We start from the raw sequence: 26,050 nt of genomic DNA on the forward strand, positions 1-26,050 counted from the left end.
CTATGAGCATTTGCATGGCACTGGTCCCCCTTACACCAATCTTAGGGTCTTTGGGTTTGCATGTTTTGTTCTTCTCCAACCTCATGAACACAACAAACTTGAACCTCGTTCACGTCTTTGTTGCTTCTTGGGGTATGGTATTGAGCATAAAGGGTATCGTTGTTAGGATCCTATCTCCCAGCTCCTCCGTATCTCTCGTCATATGGTTTTTTGGGAACACAAAATGTTTTCCTTTCTCTCCCAATTCTATTTATCCACTCCCTCACCATCTCTATTTTTTACTAACCCTTCCACAAATCTGTTTTCTGATGAGATTGATCCACGGCCCCTGCCTACACCTTTAGAGACCACCTTGCCTACTGGTTTTTCCAATGAGCTTGCTCGCTCTGATGGTCCTGCTCTTGCTCCCTCAGGATCCTCACCTCCTGTTGCGTCTCTCCTATGCTCTCTGGCTCCTCTACTCTCTGCTGTGACCAACCCAACCTTCTACTCGTCTTCATGATTATATTGTTAGTTCCATTGCTTTTTCTATTCATGAACCTACATCCTATCGTGAGGCTCTCTCTAATCCTCTTTGGCAACATGCTATGACTGATGAATTGCAAGCTTTAGACAAAACTCATACTTGGGACGTTGTTGATCTTTCCCTTGGCAAGACTACCATTGGCTGCAAACGGGTGTACAAACTCAAGACCCACTCTGATGGCTCTATTGAGAGATACAAAGCCCGCCTTGTTGCAAAAGGCTTCAATTACGAATATGGTATTGATTATGAGGAGACCTTTGCTCCTGTTGGCCGTCTCACCTCTGTTCGTAGCTTGATTGTTGTTGCTGCCACCCGTCAATGGGACCTTTACCAAATGGATGTGAAAAATGCTTTCCTTAATGGTGATCTTCTCGAGGAGGTCTACATGCAACCTCTCCCTGAGTCTACTTATCCACCTCATAAGGTCAGCAAACTTCAGCGTGCATTATATGGTCTTAAGCAAGCCCCGCGCGCTTGGTTTGCCATGTTCAGCTCTACTATTCATGATTGTGGTTTCACCTCCAGTTCTTATGATACGCTCTTTTTGTGAGAAAAACTGCTCAGGGGACCACCCTACTTCTGCTTTATGTGGATGACATGATTATCACCGGTGATGATGTAGCTGGTATTCTTCGCCTCAAATAGTTTCTTAGCCATCATTTTGAGATGAAAGACCTTGGTCCTCTCAGCTATTTTTTGGGTCTTGAAATCTCACATGATTCCATGGGTTCATTTCTCTCAGGCTAAGTATACCTCTGATCTTCTCGCTCGTGCTGGTCTTAAAGATTGCAAGACTGCCTCCACTCCCCTGGAGACTCAGAGTCGTCTTACTCCTCTTGATGGCACTCTTCTCTCTGATGCTACCCTGTATCGTCAGCTGGTTGGCAGCCTTGTCTATCTCACTGTTACTCGTCCTGATATTGCCTATGCAGTCCATATTGTCAACCAGTATATGTCGGCTCCTCGTACACCTCATTATGATGCTTTAGTTCGTATCCTTTACTATTTCAAAGGCATCTTGTTTCATGGTCTTCATTATTCCGCCCACTCATCTCTTCAGCTTCGTGCCTTCTCCGATGCTGATTGGGCTGGAGATCCTACTGACCACCGCTCTACTATAGGTTTCTGCTTCTTCTTAGGCGATTCTCTTATTTCTTGGCACAGCAAGAAACAATCTCTTACAGCTCGTTCAAGTACAGAGGTCGAATACTGTGCTCTTGCTGATACTACTTAGGAGCTTCTCTAGCTTCGTTGGCTTCTTGCTGGCATGGATGTTACCCCCTCTGGTGCTACTAACCTCTATTGTGATAATCAGAGTGCCCCTGAGAACCTCGGCAGTTTCATCTTCTTAAACTCCCTAATCAAGGCGATCGTGCTGTTCCCATACAAGGCTGGCTGCGGAGGCACTTGAGGCACTGGAGGAGGTGGAGGCGGAACTGCATGTCGGTCATTCGTCTGCTCGGCCTGGGTAGATGTAGCACTAGCATTCTGTTGCCTCATTTGTCTCAACTCACGGGTTAAACCTTCAACCAGTCTTTCTAGTCTGTCCAGTCTATCCTCTGATTGATCTCGGCCAACTGGTGGTCTGCCTCTCCTCATGATGCTATGAGTATGCAAAACGCAACTTTAAAACAAACTGGACCGAGAATCATGTATGCAAATAACAAATGGTTATGCCGAGATGATGCACACCTTGTCAAATAGCAAGCAATATGATGTGATCCTAACATTTTTCTAAGGGAAAATCCTATGCTCTTTAGGACTCAAGTGTGTGAATAACGTACTATAAGAAACTTGTGCTCTGATACCAATCTATCACGACCCCATTCCGCCCCTAGTAGAATGGTGCCATGATGGCCAGTAATTCACAATTACCCAAGACCAACTTTCAAGGTTTCACACACAACAGAGTATACATATGGGGCTTACAAGTGCGGAAGCAATAAATTTAAAACTAAGTAGTCCATAAGAGCTGTGCATAAGTCAAATGGAATGGCATACATCATTACATAGCTTTAACACAACAAAATGAAGTACAAAAATACATCTTGACCAAAAGGCTTCTCAGCCATCAAATACAAAATACAATGGAATACAACCAAGAAGCATAATCTTCAAGATGCTGCAAAAGTGCAAAATCCAAAACAAGTGGCAAGTACATCTAGGCGTCACCGCCGTCCTGCTCGTCACCTACATATATATAGAGAGGGGTGAGCTTGGATACTCAATGAAGGGTATAAATAATAAAGGGGTTTACATGAATAATATCCGAAGTCTTTATCAAATCAAGGCACATCATATTTTGTACAAAATCCAAGGGCAAATCAAGTTTATCTAACAAATCTTTCAAGTTCCAAGAGATAACATTAGCAAAGGTTGTGCCACAAATGCTTATAGTCCCCTAGCACGTACGGACCTTCAAAGATTGTGCTACAAATGCTTATAGTCTCCTAGCACGTACGGACTTTCAAAGATTGTGCTACAAATGCTTATAGTCCCCTAGCACGTACGAACTTTCAAAGATTGTGCTACAAAGGCTTATAGTCCCCTAGCACGTACGGACTTTCAAAGATTGTGCTGCAAATGCTTATAGTCCCCTAGAACGTACGGACTTTCAAAGATTGTCAAAACCAAAGTTAATACTTAATACACAAAATAGGGATAGTCATTCATGCTTAACAAATACTTTTCCAAAACAAGCAAGGCAAAACTTTATCAAAACTTAATAACATAACTTTATTAAAAATACCACTCACATAGTTCTTCAAACGTCGGGGTCGAGGCAAATCCAAGCCCTACAAACACATGGCAAAGTCTATTGAATGCACTTCTCAAAACAAGTCTTACATGCATGCAAATGACCTTGGCATTCCTCAAAAACTAAGTCAAATCAAAACACAACACAGTTTCTTATCTCGGGAAAACATGCTGGGCAACTACCAGGTCTAGGCTGAGGTCCCACACCTCCTTGCCGAGGTGTGGCCTCGATGGCCACATTCAAGGAAATGAAGTCGAGAAAATTTGTGTTTCCCTCTCTTGAAGAACATGAAGAACATGAACATGAGGAAGATGAATGCAAGGATCATAATTTGCTATTACAAAATCTGAGATTTCATGCTATGAATTCGAAAACATGGACCTGGGTACCCATATTCAAGGATCTTGTGAGAACAAACACAAAAACATGAATCTTAATGCAAACTTTCGGATCAAACAAGACTTTTTCTTCAAGAACACATGAACACTATTTCCTCTTTCTAAAACCAACTTTAAATCAATGCATGTCGTGCAGAACAGGCTCGATCGTGCAATGCAGCTAGATAAACATAAAGAACAACAAGAGTAAATCAAGAATCTAACCTCAATACACGAATCCAGCGGTTTGATCTCTAGGAATCAAGCTCGAAGGCCCACTCTCTCACTCTAAAACTTCTTCTTCTTCCTAGAGCTTCTCTCTCTCTACAAGGCAAAGATATAATACAAAATGTATATTTTTTGGGTTTGTCGGCTAACTTAACCCTCTGTAGGGGTACGTGGCAACGGCTGGTTGGCTCTACTCGAAAAGGTGACTGAGTGAAAAGACAAGACTATGACAAAGTGTACTCAACAAGCTAGACGGCAAGAGCACTCCGACAAGTAACGACATCGGCTAATAACAAGACTTCGGCAAGCAAGGGGCAAAGACATCAGCTAGAAAGGACAACACTTGGCCTAGCTGTGCCACACCTTGGCCTAGGTGTGCCACACCTCGGTCTAGGTCGTACCAATCCAGGAGTAAGGTCACTTGGGTTCAAGGGTAACATCTCGGCCTAGATAATACACATCTCGGCCTCGGCGATGAACACCTCGGCCTAGATAGTGACATCTCGGCCAACATTTCAGAGCGAATGTGGAGTCAACCAAGTAAATTCCAAGATGGTCTTAGGTGCAAGAGGTTCAAATCTGACCTAGGTTCAAGGTGACCTCGGCTAAACCCACACCGAGTAAGGTACAAAGCATGCTGTAACACTTAAGCGAACAAGGACAAGACTTGAAATGCAAGCTTAACAAGACAGAATCATGTAAATGCATATTAGTATGGTTAGGACAGTGTGAGGGTTATTACATCATGCCCTTTGGCCTAAAGAACGCAGGGGCCACATTTCAACGGATGGTCACCAAAATGTTTGAACCATTGTTAGGTAGAACAATGGAGGCTTACATTGATGACATGGTGGTCAAAAGCAAGGATGAGAAAGATCACCTTAGGGACCTAGATGAAATGTTCCAGATACTAAAGAAGAACAAGTTACGCCTAAATGCATCCAAGTGTGCGTTCGACGTAGGATCAGGCAAATTCCTAGGCTTCTTGGTAACCAACCGAGGTATAGAGGCAGACCCCTTTTAGATCAAAGCGATCCAGGATCTGGAGAGGCCTAACTCAATAAAAGAAGTGCAACATCTCACTGGCATGGTAGCTGCACTCAACTGGTTCATAAGTCGATCGTCAGACAGATGTCGACCATTTTTCCAAGCATTAAAGGCCAAGTTTGAGTGGGATGAAGAATGCGACCGCGCCCTAGAGAGCTTGAAAGAATACATGTGTTCTCCACCGTTGCTAGTAACCCCAATACCTGGAGAAGAGCTCTTTTTGTACTTGGCAGTTTCACAGCACACAGTTAGCGCGGTGTTGGTTAGAGCGAAAGGAATCCAACAACTGCCCATCTTTTATGTCAGCAAGACCTTGCTGGGCGCTGAAACCAGGTACTTACCATTGGAAAAACTGGCCTTAGCTTTGATGATGGCATTAAGGAAGTTGTCGCATTACTTCTACGCCCACACCATAATCATCCTCACAGCTTTTCCATTAAGAGCTTTGTTTGAGAAGGCGAACTTTTTTGGGCGAATCTTGAAATGGGAGGTGGAATTGGGACAGTATGATATCAAGTTTCAACCCAGAACCGCAATAAAAGCTCAAGCCTTGGCAGACTTTGTGGCAGAGTTCACACCAAGAAGTCATCATATCTGCCCAGTTGACTTGACTGGCACAACTGAAAAGGGGATGGAAAGCGCCGTAGGAACCGCGCAACCCCCAAAACAAGATGCCCAGCCACATCCCAAGGCACACCTAGTTAAAGAAATGGAGGAAGAGGCAGACCACGCTATGCCTAGCAAAGACTCATCAACAAGTAACAACTTGGTACGATCAGATAATGAGGGGCAAACAGTTGGGGTGGACCTTGAAGAAGACATCAGTAACACTCACAACCCAAAGACATCATCTGATCCCTCCACTTGCTAGAAGCTATTCGTTGGAGAGATGTGGAAGCTCTTTGTGGATGGAGCATCTAACAAGCATGGAGCAGGACTTGGCATAGTCCTCATCTCACCAGATGGCTTAGTAGTGGAACAAGCAGTCAACCTTGGCTTCTCAGCATCAAACAATGAAGCGGAGTACGAAGCACTTTTAGCAGGCCTAAAATCAGCACTCTTCATGAAGGCCACCGAGCTAATGGTTTACAGTGACTCACAGCTGGTGGTAAACCAAATTTCAGGCGACTACAAAGCAAAAGATGACAGGATGGCAAAGTATTAAGAGTTAGTCAGAGAGGGGATCAGGAAATTCGAAGTAGTGCGGATAGAGCAGATTGACCGAGAAAAAAACAGTAGAGCAGATGAGCTAGCAGGCTTCGCTTCGATGGCAGATACATCCATCCCACATCCATTATTGATCGACTTCCTACCAAGACCTGGCATTGAAGAACCCGAAGTAACTGAGGTATTTTGCGCCGAACTAGGCTCTTCATGGATGGATCCCATTATAGTGTTCTTGAAAGACGACATCTTACCTGAAGAGAAAAAGAAGCCAACAGAATGAGAGCAAAGTCACAGCGATTTTGGCTCTCCCTATGAATGGCCTTGTACAAAAAATCCTTCAAAGGACCTTACCTGAAGTGCGTTCATCCCAGCAAGGTCGAAGCATTCCTGTTTGAAATACACGAAGGCGTATGCGGTAGCCACCAAGAAGGAAGATCTTTAGCCTACAGAGCTATTTCACAAGGATATTGGTGGCCTTACATGCAAGCAGATTCGGAGAAATATTTCAAGAAGTGCGAGAAATGTTAGAAGTTCGCACATCAAATACATCAACCAGCCAGAGAGCTTTTACTTTTAACTAGCCCATGGCCTTTCGCAGTGTGGGGCTTAGACATAGTAGGACCACTTCCAATGGCACCCGGCAACAGAAATTTCTTTCTCGCAGCAGCAGACTACATCACAAAGTGGGTGGAAGCAGAAGCACTTGCCTCAATAAAGGAGAAAGATGTGAAGAAGTTCGTCTGGCAGAATATCATCACTCGGTTCGGCATACCCAAGGCACTAATATTTTATAACGGCACTCTGTTCGATGGCAAAATTTTTAGAGGCTTTTGTGAAGAATACAAGATAGAATTCTATAACTTTACACCGGTATACCCCTAAGCAAATGGCCAGGTGGAAGCATCAAATAAAGTTGTCTTGGACGGATTAAAGAAAAGGTTAGAGAAGACAAAAGGCAAGTGGGCTGAGGAACTTCCTCATGTTTTATGAGCCTATCGTACTACACCTCGGAGGTCAACTGGAGAAACACCATTCTCTTTAGCCTATGGCATAGAGGCAGTAATCTCACTGGAAGTCGGCCTCCCCACAATTAGAAGTGAAAATTTTGACCCAGACTTAAATGGAGAAGCCATAGCCTTGGAACTCAACCTCACGGAAGAAAGAAGAGAAAGAGCACTAGTTCACATCGCCTCATACCAGCAAAAGTTATCCAGAAAATATAACAAGACAGTACATCCGAGGCAATTCAAGATTGGTGATTGGGTGCTGCGCAAAGTAATGGGAAATACCTTGGTACCCGGAGATGGCAAGTTAGGGCCTAATTGGAAAGGACCTTACAAAGTGGTTGGATTAGTAGGAAAATGGGCATACCACTTGGAAAATGGAGATAGCAAAGCCATTCCCAGGCCATGGAACACTGCCAATCTCAAACTATTTTATTTTTAGCTTTTCTTTAAAGTACTTGTAATTTTTCTTTTCCTCAATAAAACAAGTAGTTTCCTTTTCAGTCTAATTGTTTTCTCCTATAAAAGTTATTTTAGTAAGCTAGGGCATTGAAAGCAGAGTTGGCCGGAATAACCAACATTGCACTCTCTTCAGCCAAGATCAGGATCTGAGCTGAAGAAGTTGGCTGGAAAAACCAACACTTACTTTTCCTAAGCCGAAGATAGGGATCTAGGCTGCAGGACGTTTGACAAGAATAACAAACAATTCCCTCAAGGTTGGCCGGAATAACCAACTTTGAGCTCTCTTCAGCCAAGATCAGGATCTGAGCTGAAGAGGTTGGTTGGAAAAACCAACATTTCTCCTAAGCCAAGATAAGGATCTAGGCTACAAAACGTTTGGCAGGAATAACCAAACACTTCCCTCAAGGTTGGCTGGAATAACCAACATTGAGCTCTCTTCAGCAGAGATCAGGATTTGAACTGAAGAGGTTGGCTGGAAAAACCAACACTTCTCCTAAGCCAAGATAAGGATCTAGGCTGCAGGACGTTTGGTAGGAATAACCAAACACTTCAAGTTGACAGGAATAATCAACTTTGAATACTCTTTAGCCAAGATAAGGATCTAGGCTAAAGAGTGGTTGGCTGGAAAAACCAACTTTAAGTACTCTTCAGCCGGGATAAGGATCTAGGCTGAAGAGTGGTTGGCTGGAATAACCAACTTTGAGTACTCATCAGCCGAGATAAGGATCCAGGCTGAGGAGTGGTTGGCTGGAATGACCAAGCAGATTACAAGGTTAAGACCGAAATAGGTATCTCGACCAGAAAATGTTATGCTGAATACAAATCATAGTGCAAGCATGAAGTAAACCGAACAACTAGTTGATGAAGATCGAAGTCACGAGGGAGAGCTTCGTAGGTACTAAGGTTGCAAAAATGGAGGCTCAAGCAAAAAAGGGAGAAGAATGAATAGTAGAAGTGGTGGATCCAAAGCATAGGGTTTTTGTTTAAAGCGTATGGAAAATGCGGGACTATTCAAAATACGCGAAGTATGAAGACGGCTGGTACAGCTGTGCTTGACCAATGGGGGTCAGCCACGTGTCCATGGAATAGAAAGCGATTCAGTTTTGCAGCGACTGAAAAGACGTTTTTGACCGGACTAATTGGTAGCCCGGCGGAGTTGTAGCACGGTTGAAAGGCTAAGGTTTTTAGCTCGGCCGGTGACAGGTAATCCCAATCATGCTACGCAGACGGAACTAAGGGGCAATTAAGAGGGAGTTTTTATGTGCATTGAGGCCGAGCTAGGCCAAGGCATGGTAAATGGGCCGTTCTTTGGGCCGTGGTGAAAAGAGCTTAGCAAGTGGACCGCGGTCCAAGTGGTAGCTCGGTCCAAATGTAAAAAGGGCTCAGCAAGTGTTAGCTCGGTCCAAGTGTGATTATAGTCACCAGTCGGAATAGAGATAGCTCGACCATAGCATGCGGAGCCGAGGTATGATGGTTTCTCATGGTGAACCTCGCTTTGACTAGCGCGGTCGAAGCTTGCTGAGAAATAGCTCGGTCTCAACAGGCAACCGAGGTACAAGTAAACAAGAGCCGAGCTATGAGTTGCATGTGAAGGCGTGGGATTAAGTATGACAAAGTGCTAGTGTTAGCTCGGTCATGCCTTCATCCAACCGAAGCAAAACCATCTCACTTGGTTTAAGCAGTGAGGGGGGTGTTGAAGGATAAGCATTATCTTTCAGGAGTGTGATTCCTAGGAAGACCCTACATGGAGGAATAAGAGTCCTACTAGGATTGTGCCATCAAAAACTTATAAAAGCTCACAACATCACCTATGGAGAGGTAACACAACTTGGATTCTCGAATACACAGAACTTTTGTCTATTTGTCTATTTTGTTGACTTAGGCATCGAAGGGGTATCCGGCACACACCCGCCGACTAGCTCACGTTTGTGTTTTCAGGGAGTAAAGCGATGACGTACGGAGGAGCGCAGACTTGATCAACAGGATTATACGAGAATATTATTTCGTACTCGTACAATTATTATAAAAAATCAAAGTGAAAATGAATGTGAGAGAGATTTAAAATGTGAAATTTATTATGAATTAATAGTTATATATATATATATATATATGAAAAATATTATGTAAAATTAATTTGTATTATATAAATAAAAAATATTATGTAAATTATTGTTATATATTATACAAATACTTAATAATTGGATAAGAATATTTTTTAAAGCGCCAAGCTATCTCAAATCGTCCAAACTACAATTTAATTATTTATCAATTTACTATTTAATTGATAATTTTATTCTGAAATGGTTCAAATCCAACCACGCACAATAATTGGTTCCACCATCTTTGAATTCCTAGGAGAGAGAGAAAGAAAGGGGTGTGGGCACATCAGCCAGTGCTGTACAGGGAAATGGGCCTATTTTGGAACTCATTTCGATAGTCCGAACCGTTTATATTTTAGAAAATATTAAGCAGAACATGTTTACAAAAAATCAAGTTAATTGGATATCGTTTACTTATTCATTCACTCACATTTGTATCTATAAAAATAAATAATAATTGTGATTTAAAATATTAAAATGAATACAAATGTGAGTGGATGAATGGGTTAATGATATCTGATTAACTTGATTTTTTGCAGGTGTGTTCTACTTGATGTATGTGAACGGTTCAGATTATCAAAATGAATCCTGAAATTGACGTATTTCACTACACAACAGTAACTGCTGTGCCCCCACACAGCAGCCACCTCACATCAAAGAGGGAGAGAAACAGAAGAGAAACATAGCTCAGGAATTTATCAAAATTTGAAATCATAGGCTGAGATTTATTCATGAGACGGTCCACAACAACAAAGAATTTTTTTTCATAATATTCTAAAAAATTAAATTATTTACAAAGATAACATACAATTCAAATTATTTAACAAATTAACCTACTTTTTGAAATTATTTTTTCAAAGTGTAATTTTATAACAAAATCGCATCTTCAAAATACACTTTCATGATGACATACCCACATGAAATTGCCAACGTGACTATATTGAAATCTCATTTTGAAAATGCAAGTTTTTCCTAAAGTTGTATTTTCAAAACGTAATTTCAACATCAACAATGATTCATCCCACTAAAAATATCACCACTAATAGCACTAATGCATTAAAAAAGTTAAAAAAAAAAAATACAACTCCAAGACCAAAACATCACATCATTAATGGCGGGACCCACTGCCACCTAATTAGTGGGAGCACTAAGCATTTTTCTTTCAACATTACCATAAAATTATGTTTCAAAACACAATTTCCACATTAATGCAAAAATGATATTTCAATACTCATTTTGAGTCTTGATTTCAACATAAGATTGGGTATGTCATTTTGAAAATGAAAAAAATTATATTGGGTATCACATTTTGAAAATGAGATTTTAGTTAAATCAATTTTCAAGAAATCTTAGGGGGTGTTTGGCCTACGCTAAAATAGCACATGTTATTTTAGCATATTATCCTATTTAGGTTATAATCATTTTATTTGAGTCACATCATCTTTCTAGCATATCATTTCAAAAGCAACCCACATTTAATATTTTTTCTTAAAAAGTCAAAAAGTATACTTATTTAGATCATCTCAAATATCTCCTTAATTTAGGAAATACAATTTTACCAAATCACAATTTGAAAAAGCAAAATAATGAAATTGCAATTTCAAAATGTAATTCTATGTTGAAAAATAGTTAATATAGCAAACTTGTAATCGTACATAATCCAAATTCATATGATTTCATTACATAAAAATAAAAAATAAAAAAAAATTTGTTATCTTAACTATTTAATGAAATCACATTTATGTATTGAATAAAATTTTGCTATCTTAAATATTTTTCAACATGGAATCGCATACCAGCTCTGTATACTAACTCTGTTTGATTTCGTTTTGAGAATTTGATTTCTACAAAATATATAAAAATAAAAAAAAAATAAAAAACCTTGAAACTAAATTGGTAAAAAAAAATAAAATAAAAACACTCATTACTTTGACATGATTTTATCTTTTCTAAGGCCCCCGTTTGGGGACTTACCTTTTTAGCCCAAAAAAATCAAAAAGTTACCATTTTAGCCAAAAAGCCAACAACTCATACCAAAAAGTCAAAAAGTCAAAAATTCTTTTTTCTCTCTACTTTTTGCACATCTTTTCGTGATTAGCCAAAAAGTCATCCAAAACATATAAGTTTCTTTTACTTACTTTTTTACCCAAATAGCCAAAAAGTTACTATAAGAGCACAAATAATTTTTATTTTTGTCAAATCAGTTTTTATTTCTTAAAAAAATAATAATAACAACATATTCCAAAATTAAACCAATCATTTTTATTTTGTATTTTGAAATTATGATTCCAAAAAATTGTGCTTCCTACGTTTTGATTTCTTAAAAATTCACTTAAAATGTGAATTAACTGAAATCTCTTTTTTAAAATGCAATATCAACCTTATGTTGAAATCACATCTTCAAAATAGAATTTCATATTGAAATATCATGTTCAAAATAGGCACATTATGTTGAAATCGCATTTTAAAAATACAATTTCATGGCAAGATTGAAATTGTGTTTTGAAAATGCAACTTTAAAGTAAACTTATATTTTTAAAATGTGATTTCAACATGCCCATGTCAGCACCCTTAAGTGGCCATATCACCATAAAAGTGCATTTTGAAAATGCGATTTTGCCATGAAATTACATTTTGAAAATGCAATTTCAAAAAAGTAGATTAATTTGCTAAATAGTTTAAAAAGTGTATTATTCTCGTAAATAGTTTGATTTTTTAGAATATTGAAAAAAAAAAAAAAAAGCTCCAACAACAAAACTACACCATTCATCTAAACAACTAGGATAATTTTTTGGCTAAAATTCATAGTTTATAGGAAAATTCTAATATACACATCTTTGAAAGGGATTTATTATATGCGTTTTTAATTATGTCATTTTTTTTTAATTATGACCAATTTTTTTTTCTTTAATTATGATATTATTTTATTTTTGACTCATAAGATTTTTAGTTACGTCTCATGTTGTTTTTGGTTATATATATATATATATATATATATATATATATATATATATATATATATATATATATATTTTGGTTATAACTCAAAAAGTATAAAATTATACTTTTTTAAAAAAAAAAAAAATTATAAGCTGCATAGTATTTTCCTAAATTTAATGAATGATATTTGTAAAAAGTGACACGGGTAAGTGTGAGATATGAGAGAAGGCAGTCTAGTCATTTACTGAGAAAATATTTCATCATTATGTATTCATTTTCTTCTGTACATTTTTGTTGCAATTAAAGTAATTTTTCACTTAATTGTTTTCCCTACATACTGTATTATATTTTTTTCTATATTGCTATGTTTCAGAACCACCATTCATCTTAAATAAATTTTTTTTGGAAAATTTTAAATCAATCTGAATGACTAAAACTAATTTTTTTGATAGAAGGAGGTTTAATTAAAACAGAGAGTCATTACATGAAAAAGCAAAGGAGAGGGCTAGTTCCTCTCGTACACAAGTCCGACCATATCAGCCGCTAGTATGGGCCTAATCGAGTCAGGAGGGTCCTCATAAATTTCCAGGTCTTCTTGCTGATCAGCACCAATGTGAGCCAATGCATCTACACACTTGTTTGTCCCATGGAAGATGTGTTAGGCTGTGCTTCCTATTCTTTTGAGTCAGAAGTTTGATGTCTTCAGCTAAGGCTCTGTATGGACAGTTTGGATGAGTCCCATCATGGATTAATTGCACCGGGTCCAGGCAGTCGGTTTCTATCACAACCCCTTGCCACCCTTTCCCATCAATGATGGTTGTGCCACGGTAAATGGCCCAAATCTCTGCTTCAATGCTGGTTGCAGCATCTAGTTTTCCTGAGTAGCCTAGGACCCATTGATGTGCCCACGGAGGACAACAGGACACTCCAATTGGGCCAACTGGAGAGGAGCTGACCCCATTTTTTAAATCCACACTTTAGTCTGCTCTTTTTATGATTTTAAGCCCAAGTGACCCATATGAGCCTCAAGTAGGCCTTAGGCCAGCGTCACCATTTTTATATGGGGCACTTACCTATAAGTTTCATACACAAAATTCAAAACTCATCTAATTTTAAAACAAAATCCTTGTACCAATTCGTTTTACATATTTTTAATTGTTACCAAAAAATTCTTTTTTTTTTATAAATTTAAAAACACTGCTATATCTTATTACCGCCAAACTTCCATCAAGCAGTCACCGGAGACTCGCCAGAATGTTCAACATCATCGGGTAGTCATCGGAAGTTCGCCGGAGTGTTCTGAATATCACTGAAAGTCGTCGGAACGTCCAAAATGTTTGCTGGACGTCGAGAATATCGTCAGAGACTCACCGGAACGTCCAAAATATTGTCAAAAAAAATGGAGAAATTATAGTAAAAAAATAGCAAAATGTGTTAAATATTGATAAACTGAAAGAAAACAAAAAATATAATAACAACAAACAACAACAATGAGGAAAAAATATATATTATTTTTCAATTTTTGTATTATAAAATGTTACAGTTTCAAAACATGATTCTATAAGCATTTATCCTTATTAATCAAATTGGAAAACATGTTATAAAACTGTAAAAATTTACAATTCTAAAGAATTATTCACTTCAACACCAAAAAAATTGAAACTGTAAAATTTTACAGTTTTCACCACCTGTAACTAAAACTCAAAAACAACTTGTTCAGAACTTGAAATTTTTTTCCATTAAAATAGGAAAATAGAAGTGTGTAGCAGAGAAAAGATAAAAAAAAAAATTAAGAGATCAAAGGTGAGAAACATATATAGAGAGAAGATTGTACTTCAACAACTATTTTGGTTTAGATCTAGTCAGATCTGATGTAGATCTGAGTAGTTTTACATAAGATTTGAGTAAATCTACTCATCTTCTTCGCCGGAAACTTATTTCCTTCGTCGGTGAGGGTGAAGTAAGGAATCGACAGTCGGTGGTTGGCGGTAAACTCCAATCAATGGTAATTGTCGGTCGCCGGTCACTGGTGACTATATGTTAGAAAAAGAAAAAGAAAGAGAAGAAGTAAGGCGTATTGCCAGTTGTTAGAAAGGAAGAGAAAGACAGAGAAGAACGAATACACAAAAAAGAATGAAAAAAAAAAAATATGTAGTGGACGTCTGAGAATATCCAAAAATACTAAATAGACTTCTCCTCTTTTAAATAGGACTTACCAGTAATTTGCCCTTTTTAGGGTCCAGCTATTTTTTATTCTTGTCATAGTATCCATATAATAACTTTTGGGAAAACGATTCACAATAATGGTAACTAGATTCTACACAATCCTGGTAGATACATTAATGGAGTTCCCCATTGGGAAACCTAATCGTATCCGTCTTTGAGCTCTCCAAAGAGAATGGTTTGCTTCGATTTAGCGAAAGAGAAGTACAAGGAGATACCAAATCCCAATTATGGAGATGGAAGTTGTCAATGGAGTTTTGGGGTTTTATGCCTCCTTTGTGTACTTCCTTTCAATGGCCAAAAATTATGCTAACGTTGATGTATATAGGTAATGAAGGAATACGGGATTAGAGAGTCTTGGACTAAATTGGTTACCATCTCATATCCATTTTTAGGATAATATGTTTCTTGGGAGGCTCAAGTTGTACGTAGAACCTTGTCTTTGAGTTTTTCAAAGAATGGTGATAGTATTGTGTTTGAAATTGAGCCACAATTGGTTTTATACTATCTCAAGTGCCATAATTTAATTTGTTCTATAGCTCCTCACTTATTTCAAGTGGGTTTTCTAATCTAGTGTTGCCATTGTAGAGAGAGAGAGAGAGAGAGAGAGAGACGGTTACAGATATGGTGGTGATGGAACATGGGTCAATTGCAGAGAAAGAAGTGAAGAACAATCATGGTTGTTGCAAGGGGGGACCTAGGTACTCATCACCACTTACCGCTATGTCTAGTCCCAGAGAATCCCTCATCTATGTCACCTGTGTCTACACTGGTAATAATATTCCTGTTCCTTCTCTTTTTCTTCACTTTTCTCAGATTAGCTCAGATTTAGAATTTACTTTTTTAATTTTAATTATGGGGATTTTTTTATTTTTTATTTATTTTTTATTTTTTTAAGTTTATCGTATATGTTTTGTTTCATGAGTGGTGTAGGATCATGGTTGGTAGAAGTTAAGGACATGTTTGGATTACTAGTTTTTTAAGTGTGCTTGCTTTATATCTATGTATCTCAATTTGTTTCAGTGATTGTAATTTTAAGGATATTTAAGTCATTTTAGTTATAAGCTTTACCATAGGGGATTGGGGATGGTGCTGCGCGGGGTGCACAGCAGCATCTGTTGTGCAGCGAAATAGGCTCATTTCGGGGCCCTTTTTGATAATCTAAACTGTTCACATTTTAGAATATATCAATCAGAATATGCCTGTAAAAAATCAAGTTAATCAGATATTGTTTACCCATTCACCCACTCACATTTCTATCTAGAAAAATAAATAATAATTGTAATTTAAAGTATTAAAATGAATACAATTGTGAGTGGATGAATAGGTAAATGATATCCGATTAACTTGATTTTTGCAGGCATATTCTACTTGATATATTCTAAAATATGAACGGTTCGGATTATCAAAATAGACCGCGAAATGAGCCCATTTCGCCTCACAGCAGATGCTACTGCGCACCCCGCGCAGCAGCTTCCCCAAATTCTTACCCTGCATAGTGGGTGAGATTTGATGCCTGTTTTTTAATGATTATTTCTTTGTTTTTCTTTTTCAAAAAGATTTTCCCACTCTCTATTCTTTCCAAAAAAAAATGTCTTTGAGTTCTTGGACCCATGTCAATTGAAATCTTACAGGATTACTTAATACCATTCAATTATTGATTGTCTTTTCTAGTTTGGAATATGAGTTTGTTGTTGAATTTGCCAACTTCATACTTATAAGTTATATCCTCATAATTCAGATTTCTGTTGAGTTTCACTCGTGATTGTGCTAATTTACTTGTCCCAATTCTAAGTTTTTAAGCAATAATATATATGTGTGGCAGCAGACATATTGAATGAGTGAATTTTCTTAATTTTATTTAGCTTTTGGCTAAATTTCCCGATTTACCCTGTTATATCAGCATTCCCAATTCACCCTGATTTTCTTTCTAGCTTAGATTAGGTGGATTTACCAATTTCATACTTCTATACTATGACACTCATAAAAATAGAAAAGTACAAAAAAAAATTAAAAAATTGTTGCTTTTATTAGTATTATTATTTTTTTCATTTTAGAAGCTAATTAGTACTTGATTACCCAAAAGTGGGGTATGAATATAGTCTACTGTTCCGGTTTAACTAGTGTTTCATAACCACAATTGTGTTAGCCTATTTCTAATATATAGAGTGTGGAACAAAATTTGTTGGCACTATAGAGCAGATAAGCTGGATTTAATTCTACATGATTAATAGAAAGGAAAATTTAAAAGAAACGTAAAAAAATGTATGATTGCCCTGTTGGTGGTATTTTCTTCAATTTATGGCATTTAGAGTTAGCAAATATGTGTATAATCAGAGAGCTTAATTCTATATTTTCTTTCGCAAATATGTGTATACGAAAAATATACATCGGAAAATTATTAAGGGAAAAGATCACAGAGCAATCATATATTTAATAACTAGACGGAATAAATTACAAATTTTTTATAGTTGACGTGAAATGAGATGTATAGTACTCTTTCTTCATGGAACTTGGTTGGTGTCACGACCCAAACCCGCCTCTATGGGTTTAGCATCGTAACTGGCCAGCAATCCGTGATTACCAAAGGCCTGCTTAACAGTAATGACAATAATACAGAGTAAGGGGCTGGCGGAAGCTAAATAGTAAATAGAAGATGTCCAATGAGCTGTGAGAATCTGAGTGGAAAAAAAAGACTTTTATGGACTAGTCCACATTCATAACCATAACATATACACAGATCGGATACATATAACATACATGTTAGGGATCCAATCCCTTTACCATAACTGTACAATCAAAGGTCTAAAACATTCATTACAAAACAGAGACAAAATGGTGAACCTAGGCACCCCAAAATAGCCTTGGCTTGAACGGACTCTGAACCTCGAAGTAAGGCACAATAGTTGGCTTGACAAAACATGAGCTTAACTTGACACTCCTAGCTTCGGTTTGGTGCCTAGTGTCACGACCCAAACCCGCCCCTATAGGTTTAGCATCATAACCGGCCAGTAATCCTGGGATTACCGAAGGCCTCTGAGACAAATTAACATAATATTAGGGGCTGGTGGAAGCAAATAACAAATATACAACGTCCATTGAGCTGTGCAGACTTGTATGAGACAGAAAAATTTTAAACTTTTTATGTACATATATACACATCATCCTCATGTCATAATATATATACAGATTAGGCAGAAAGGGACTTAGCCCCATTTACAAAATACACAAGACTTGTTTGACCAACCAAGAAAGCAAAACTTAAACTTTAAATCGCATAGCCATAATCACTTGACATATCCGGAATCTCCACGGGAGGCACATAGGTTGGCTGACAAAAACAGATTCTAGGCAGATGCCTCTAAGCCTGGTCATGCGCCTGATCACTTACATACATAAATAATACAGTGAGCTAGAGCCCAGTGAATAATAACAGAGTAAAGGATTTTAATGAATGAGTCCGTACAGATTCAGAAATCATAATTCAGTTTCGTATCAAATTCATAATTTGTCCAGATCATATACATAAATCATAAGTCATGCTTAAGCATACGTGATACATCCATTACCACTAACAAAGCAGATACAGAACAGAGGCAGACACGTAATGGTTATGAATAACCAGTTCCATAAAGGAACCTCTAGATCTGGGTAATAGAGAATAAACACGTTGAGCCCCCATGACGGAGCCTCCGGTACGGGTAATAGAGTGCAAACAGATTAAGTTCCATGATGGAACCTCCAATACCGAGTAACAACCAATAGATATCACATGATGCTAAGGATGTCACGAATATATATCAGAAATTGGACAATCATTCATTGCACAGAACATATCATTTCAGAAAACAGATCTTAATTCATCACATAGAAAATAAATAAAGTTGAACATAACTTTACTATGTTATTACTCACAGATAGCTGCAGAAGCGAATCAGACAGACTGGACATATCAGATAAATCAGGCAGACAATGACGCGTGACCTACACAAGCACATAACACATACACATTGAAATACAATATCAATTCCTTGATCAAGCTTGACTTTTCTTGTCTTTTTCTGCCCAAGTAGTCTGAGATTCTACTACGTGTATTCTTCCTTTAGTCAAATGAATCGGATTCTTATTTCACATATCCTTTCATTACTAAATCATTCTTTTCTGAATAAACCAATTTCTCACTTGGCTTCTTAATCAAGTATCACTAAGTTAATGACTTATTCTTTAACCAACTAATTAATGTTGATTGTTAACTTATTAATCCTTCTAGATCCAGAAAACATGTATAGAATGCTTTGGAAAGAGATGAGAATAAAAATGTGAATTAAATGCGATTTTTCAAAATATGCTGAAAATAGGGTCTTCGCTCGAGCGCCACTTTGGTCGCTCGAGCGGACTGTAAAATTTGAAAAACTTCTGGGAGCTCGAGTTTCACGTTCGAGCGAGACTTCCTTCGCTCGAGCGGACAGTGTAAATTCTGGAATTTTCAGAATTGTAATTGAAGTTCAAATTTGATATTCAAAGCCTCAAAACATGTAATTGTGGTACACAAATATAGAGGACCAATGTATAATTTAGGAAACACTCTCAATTAGAAATTATTTATTCAAAATCATGCTCCAATTGTCCAAATTTAGTTTTAACTCAATTCCTCCATATCAAGCCAAATTCCAAACCCAAAGTGATTAATCTCTAAATTAATCTCCATAAATTGAACATAGCTCCAATTTCCCATTTTCTTTAGTTACTCAAAATTGACTTCAAGCTCTTTTTATTTTCCTTCAAAACATGAAATTAAGGTCATAAACTCCTTATAAAATCATTCACATATATGAAATTGACATCAAAATTACTAATTTTATATTCTGATAAATTTTCCAACTAATTTCCATATTCAAATCGAATCATAATTTAATTCTTGATTTAGCCAAATTTTAGATTTAATTAATTTTCTTCATATCACACTCAAAACTTAATTCATAATCATAGATGCTCCATAGCATATTTAAATTTTGAATAAAACTCTTTCATTATATTACATGCATGGGTTAGAAATCAAAATCAAATCAATGTCTAATTTTCCATAAACATGAGCCTAGCTTAATTTTCTTCATATCTATTCCAAATTTAAACTTATAAGTCTTTCACACATGAATTTAAGTCTAAAACATTGAAATTTCAACATGCATGTAAAGATGAGTTTCAACTTCATGAAGAATAACAAGAATCATACCCAACTAATTACTCTCTAAATCTATTTCCATAATCTTACACTAAACTCAATTTTTCATCATCTTCTTGCTAATTCTTTTCAATTACAAGATATTGATTCCAATTACCTCTTGATTTCAGCTTCTAGATGATTTATCTACAAGATTTGAGTTTTAATTTCTTACCTAAAATCTTCAATTAATGAATTCTTGACAATATCATGAACTCCTCTTCAATCCTTCACTTTCCCAAGCTTTTCCTTAGCCTTTCTTCATCATTTCCAGCACAAGAGTTCCAAGCTTTGAACTCTCTCTCTCTCTCTTTCTCACTCCCACGGGTTGCCCAGAACAATGTGAAGTAACACTTTTTTTTTTTATCTCAACTTTCCTCCAACATAACCATAGTTCCAGCAAGTAATAGTAATAAAAAATAAATAAAGGAATTGCCTGCTCTCTCTCTCTTCATACACACACACACACACACACTCATTCTTCACACTGCACACGTGCACTCATCTTTGGGTTCCAACACATCACTCACATGCACACACATACACATATTTGCTTAGTACACACAACCACATACACCCCCAATTCTCAATTCTTCCATAATTCAATTTATATTTTTGCTTAATTTAATTGAGAAACACTTAATCTTAATAAATTTTGATTAACACAAAATTAATTAATTATAACTAATCTCAAATCCCACATAATTTAATTAGTCTAAATGACTTCCATTAAGGCCCAATTAATTATATTTAATTTTACCAATCCGAATCAGATTTTTAGTCAGAGTCCCAAAAGGCTCCAAATATTAAATTAAATTTATTATCATTATCAATTTTGATTTCCCAAATCATTTAGGCCTTCAATTTCTGATCAGACTCAAATTTACATCAATAAATTACATATTCAAATTGGACACCTCATAATTAAATTTAATTTATAATAACCACAATTCTCAATCCTCATGACTTAATCAACTCTAATTAGGACCTAATTAATCGAATCTCAATTTTACTAAACTGAATCGAATATTTAATTAAACTCCCAAATTGGTCCGTAATTAAAATTAAATTGATTCAACTTCTCAATTTTACTTCCTTAAGCCATTTGGACCCTTAATTTCTAATTCTAAAGTAAGCACTTAATAGAACCATAAATGAATCAATCCCCGTACTTTTCATAAAACCCAAATTAAATTGGAATAATTGGCAATTAAATTTCAAATCTCCTTAATTAATTAAGTGCTAATCATTATATGCGATGGGGTCATTACACCTGGCCACCTACATACATATATAAACAGTGAGCTAAAATCCAGTGAATAACAACTGCGTAAAGGGGTTAAGAATGAATGTCCTTTCATTAATTAAAACAGTCATTTGCATCAATGAATCAGTTATTCAATCAGTGGCTCATACTTCATGCCACATCAGTCATTTAGAAATCATAATAGTCATACGTGGTACATCCAATAGCAAGAGAGTACAGTAGGTCTTAATAGACCGAACAGTCAGTTGATGGCCATCAAAACAGTAAACAGTAGTAGTTCCAAACATTAGAACTGACAGAGATCTCTGTAATAGTAGCAGTAACAGTAACAGTAACAGTAGGTTGCTATGGATGCCACGAGTACAGTTCATAAAACATGGCAAACATTCATTCAGTAGACAATGTCACTTCAGAAAGCAGTACAGTCAATTATTTAGAAAATAATTATAATTGAACATATCTGTACAACATTGTTACTCATAGATTACTGGGCTATAGACAGGCTAATCAGCGTCCTCGGGTGCCAACCCTACACAGTTGCAGAACGAACACACACTAAGTTACACACTTAGAATCAATAACTTAGCCCCTATCTTGACTTGGTGTGGTTCTATAACATTATCCTCATTAAGATGCCTTAAACATGGCCTAGGAATGCCTAGGATAGAATGAGGATGCAAAAATTTACTTTAAAACACTTTTCAAAATTTGCTGAAAACAGGGGTCTCGCTCGAGCGTGGCTTTCTCCTCTCGAGCGGACATGCAGACAAAGAAGCTTCGCTCAAGCGTGCCTTTCCCCGCTCGAGCGGACATGCAGACAAAGAAGCTCCGCTCAAGCGTGACATCTCCCGCTCGAGCGGACTGTAAACTCAGGAAAAGTACTGGTTGCACATTTTTCATGCTCGATAGACGCTCGACCCACGATCGAGCGTGAGACTCGGACCCTCGCTCGAGCGTCGATTAACTCGCTTGAGCGAACTGCAAAACACATGAACTTCTGGGCATATGCATTTCATGCTCGAGTGTGACTATCGACGCTCGAGCGGAAGTGTATGTACTCAGAGTGTACGCTCGAGCGTGAAGTCCTCCGCTCGAGCGTGGATCAAAAATCTAGAATTTCCAGATTAATTCTCAAGCACAAAACTCAACTCTTAAAGCTTCAAACTCGATTTTTCTGGGTCAATTTTCTGGAAAATACTTAGAAACTCGTAATACAACATGTTTCAAAGATCATTTTATAAAATCAAGCCCAAAGGTGTGACAATTGAACACAAATTCAACCCAAAATTCAAGAACATTATGTAAACATGCCATGCATGTGTTTAATTGAATTCAAGGCTTCTAACACATGATCAAATGAGCCATTCATCCCAAAAACATGATGAATTCTTAGATTATAACAATAATCTAGACATGCATGGAAGAATTTCATGCAAAACAACTTCAAAACTCTATGATATGAATCATGCATGTATGAATAGACTCTCAAATTAGCTCATTAAGCTAATTCTTGACTCTAAACACCAATTTTTCCCTGAACCAAGTAAGAAACAACTTAAATTCATAATTGAGGAAATGAATTTCCTACCTTAAGTATTGAATTCCAAGTGTAGAAGCCTAATTATGCAATTCTCCTTCAATTCCTCTAATTTCAAGCCGAAATCTAGATGAACTCAATTTTTCTTCCAATTCTCTCTCTCTCTCTCTCTCTCTCTCTCTCTCTCTCTCACGTTTGGTCTAGAAGATGGATGAAAAGTGGTGTGTCAAACATATGTAAAGTGTGAGAAGGGTTGGCCTTGAATAATCCACTTAGTGGCAAACATGTAATTAGTCTAGGTTCAATTAGTTTAACATTTTTTATTCTAATTTAATCATTCTAAATTGAATTTTAATTAAACCTACCATAAAATCCTACAATTCCTAATTAGCATAAAACACCAATCAATTTCTAAATCGGTCGCTGATAAGGTTTTCAATTCGCAATTCGAAATTAAAACATGAACATATCATTCAATGCCAAACAGATAGAAATGAAATTAAAGCAACACACTCATGTAATCAATTCAGGATTTCAGCTTAATCAATTACTCATCATGCTTAATCACAATTGAACGCTAATCAGATGTGAGGGTTGTCACAGTTGGGATTCCATTTATATGGGGCTATGGAAACCATTTTTTCCCAAGGTGAAAGTGGATCTTCATTAGCATGATTTTAAACTGGCAAGTGATGGCAGACAAGTGGTTGGAGGTGGCCCGGTAGTGGGGGTGGCTGGCTGGCTGACTAGCATCCTTTTTTTAAGGTTGTGTTTTTGGATGTTAGAATAGTAGAGAGATAGAGAGAGAGAGAGGAAATAATATGTATTGTATTCAATGAATTAATCTTATACAATAGAAGGCCTGTATATATAGGCTGAGAAAGTGTATCCTACTAGAAACCTAACTATAAGATAGAGTCTTACAAGAAACCTAACTGTGGCTATTTCCAAATATATCTAGGAAATCAATACCTAATATATCTAGGAATATATACCATATATACATTAAAATCCTCCGTCAAACTCAATGAGGATAATTTAACATCTTGAGTTTGGAGAGAGAAACTAAAATATGAAATAAAACTAAATAAAATAAAAGGCAAATAGATTGTAAAATTCGAACGGGAGCGCAAGAGCGCTTGAAATAGATCAAAGGCCAAAACTAATGCCGAGAGACAGTTTGTGGTCGTGTCGGACCATTGTAGGAACTGGCCAAAACTAATGCCGGGATAGTTTAAGGTCGTGCCAGACCGATATAGAAACTGGCTGGAACTAATGTCGAGATCAAAAGCTGGAGCTAATACCAGGAGACAGTTTATGGTCATGTCAGATTATTGTAGGAGCTAATCGGAATCAATGTTGGCACAGTTTACAGGGTCTTGGCAAACCGTTGTAGAGATTGGCTAACCAGAATCAATATCGGGACAGTTTAAAGAGGTCATGCCAGATTGATGTAGAGAACTGGATGTTGAACCAGCAAGCGTGACACACACATAAATTATGACGTGGTGCTAAGCGGTGATGGCAACAGAAGACTGAGTGTGCCATGGGCGTCTTGGATGGTGCGCATGGAGCGGCTTAGGTTGTGCACCAAAGGAGGCGGTTTGGAGTTTAGGTGGTTCACATGGTATATCACCATGCTCACCATGATATAGGTATAATACTCTCCTCAAACTCAAATAGGTTTGAAGATAGAAACCTATTTGAGGTTGAAACATAGGGAAAGATAAAATGGAGTAGAAACACACAAAAAAAGTGGATTATGAGTAAAATAAAATAAAAAAATATATATATATATATATATATATATATATAATAGAGATATTTGGGATAAGAATAAATTAGTGGACAAAGAAAAGGATCACCATGAAGCGATACTGACAGGAAAATATGACAACGGAATAGGTTGAGGTCCAGTGGGTGGCCAAAGCATAGCTATCATCTGCCAGTAAGGCGAAGAACACCAAGAGCTTAACCTATAGCTTTGATACTATGTTAGAATAGTCGAGAGAGAGAGAAAGTATTATGTATTGTATTCAATGAATTAATCATATTCAATAGAAGGCCTGTGTATATAGCCTGAGAAAGAGTATTCTATTATAAACCTAACTATAAGAAAGAGTATTCTACAAAAAAACCTAACTATGACTATTTCCAAATATATCTAGGAAATCAATACCTAATATATCTAGGCATATATACCACATATACATTAACATTGGGAAAATAGAATGAAGTATAAGCTAAATTTTGTTTTCTTTTCCCTCCCTTTTCCTTTCCCTCCACAAATCTCTCCTCAAATTCAAGATCTAAACACAACCTAAAGGATAGATCAATTGACCAGGCATGTCTTCCTCTAGTTGATCACTACTACTGCAATGATTTTTTTTTTTCCTTCTCATTTTCTTTAGGTAACTTATTTTGATTTTATTTTATACAGGAACATGGACGGAGAAGCCTAATTACCTGGCTACAGTGGATATAGATCCGAACTCCCAAACTTATTCAAAAGCCATCCACAGACTGCCTATGCCTCATATCGGTGATGAATTACATCATTCTGGATGGAATACGTGCAGCTCTTGCTATGGAGATGCATCAGCATCACGGCGTTACCTTGTCTTGCCTTCACTCGTGTAAAACCAGAATTGTGTTGCTTAGACACTTTCTGAGGTTTTCCACAGCCTCAATTATCATAATGTGGTAAAAAGTTATATTGCTTTAGAGCATGAGATGTGTGTCCAACATGTGTAGTTGGGCATTCACTAACAATAAAACTATGCATAAAAGTCCCATATTATGCATTAAATGCTCTATGACACCTTGTGAATATTTTGTCATTTTTCCATATCTCTGGACATGGAATTAGATGAATCGGGTGTTTCGATACATTCTCATACCCAACACCAGTGCCCGAATCCATGTAAATCCTTCCTCCATGAACAGAGGCTTATAGCCAAACCACGTAAATCCTGTATACTGTTTGTTATGTTTTAGCTTTTCTCATCTTTGCCTTTAGCATATCATTAATACACAATAATCAGTTTAACTTTCCCTTCAATATAAGTAGAAAGTAGCAATATCACATTTTTCGAACTTCAGTATGATTTTAACTCTGGAGAAACCATTTTTGGAATCTACTTGGAACTATACAATGCTTGTGTAAAGAACATTTTTCTCTTGTGGCAATTAAA

At 37.0% G+C, this 26,050-nt stretch overlaps 1 protein-coding gene across 1 annotated transcript; it reads left to right on the forward strand.

Annotated features, from left to right (window-relative positions):
• The first annotated feature begins 14,862 nt into the window (after positions 1–14,862).
• LOC114264333 (selenium-binding protein 1-like) lies at positions 14,863–25,643 on the forward strand. The gene is made up of 2 exons (XM_082872733.1): positions 14,863–15,603; positions 25,297–25,643. The coding sequence occupies exons 1-2, from the start codon at positions 15,456–15,458 to the stop codon at positions 25,494–25,496; spliced, it is 348 nt and encodes a 115-aa protein (XP_082728859.1). The 5' UTR covers positions 14,863–15,455; the 3' UTR covers positions 25,497–25,643.
• Positions 25,644–26,050: the final 407 nt, after the last annotated feature.

This window comes from Camellia sinensis, chromosome 6, assembly GCF_055761805.1.
Source record: "Camellia sinensis isolate YWXY chromosome 6, ASM5576180v1, whole genome shotgun sequence".
Lineage (NCBI taxonomy): Eukaryota > Viridiplantae > Streptophyta > Magnoliopsida > Ericales > Theaceae > Camellia > Camellia sinensis.

What these genes read in the sequence shown, in the direction of transcription:
- LOC114264333 (XM_082872733.1), top strand. Translation starts at nt 15,456, where the DNA reads ATGGTGGTGATGGAACATGGGTCAATTGCAGAGAAAGAAGTGAAGAAC. An exon ending in TGTCACCTGTGTCTACACTG is followed by an intron (nt 15,604 to 25,296) that starts GTAATAATATTC and finishes TATTTTATACAG; the next exon opens with GAACATGGACGGAGAAGCCT.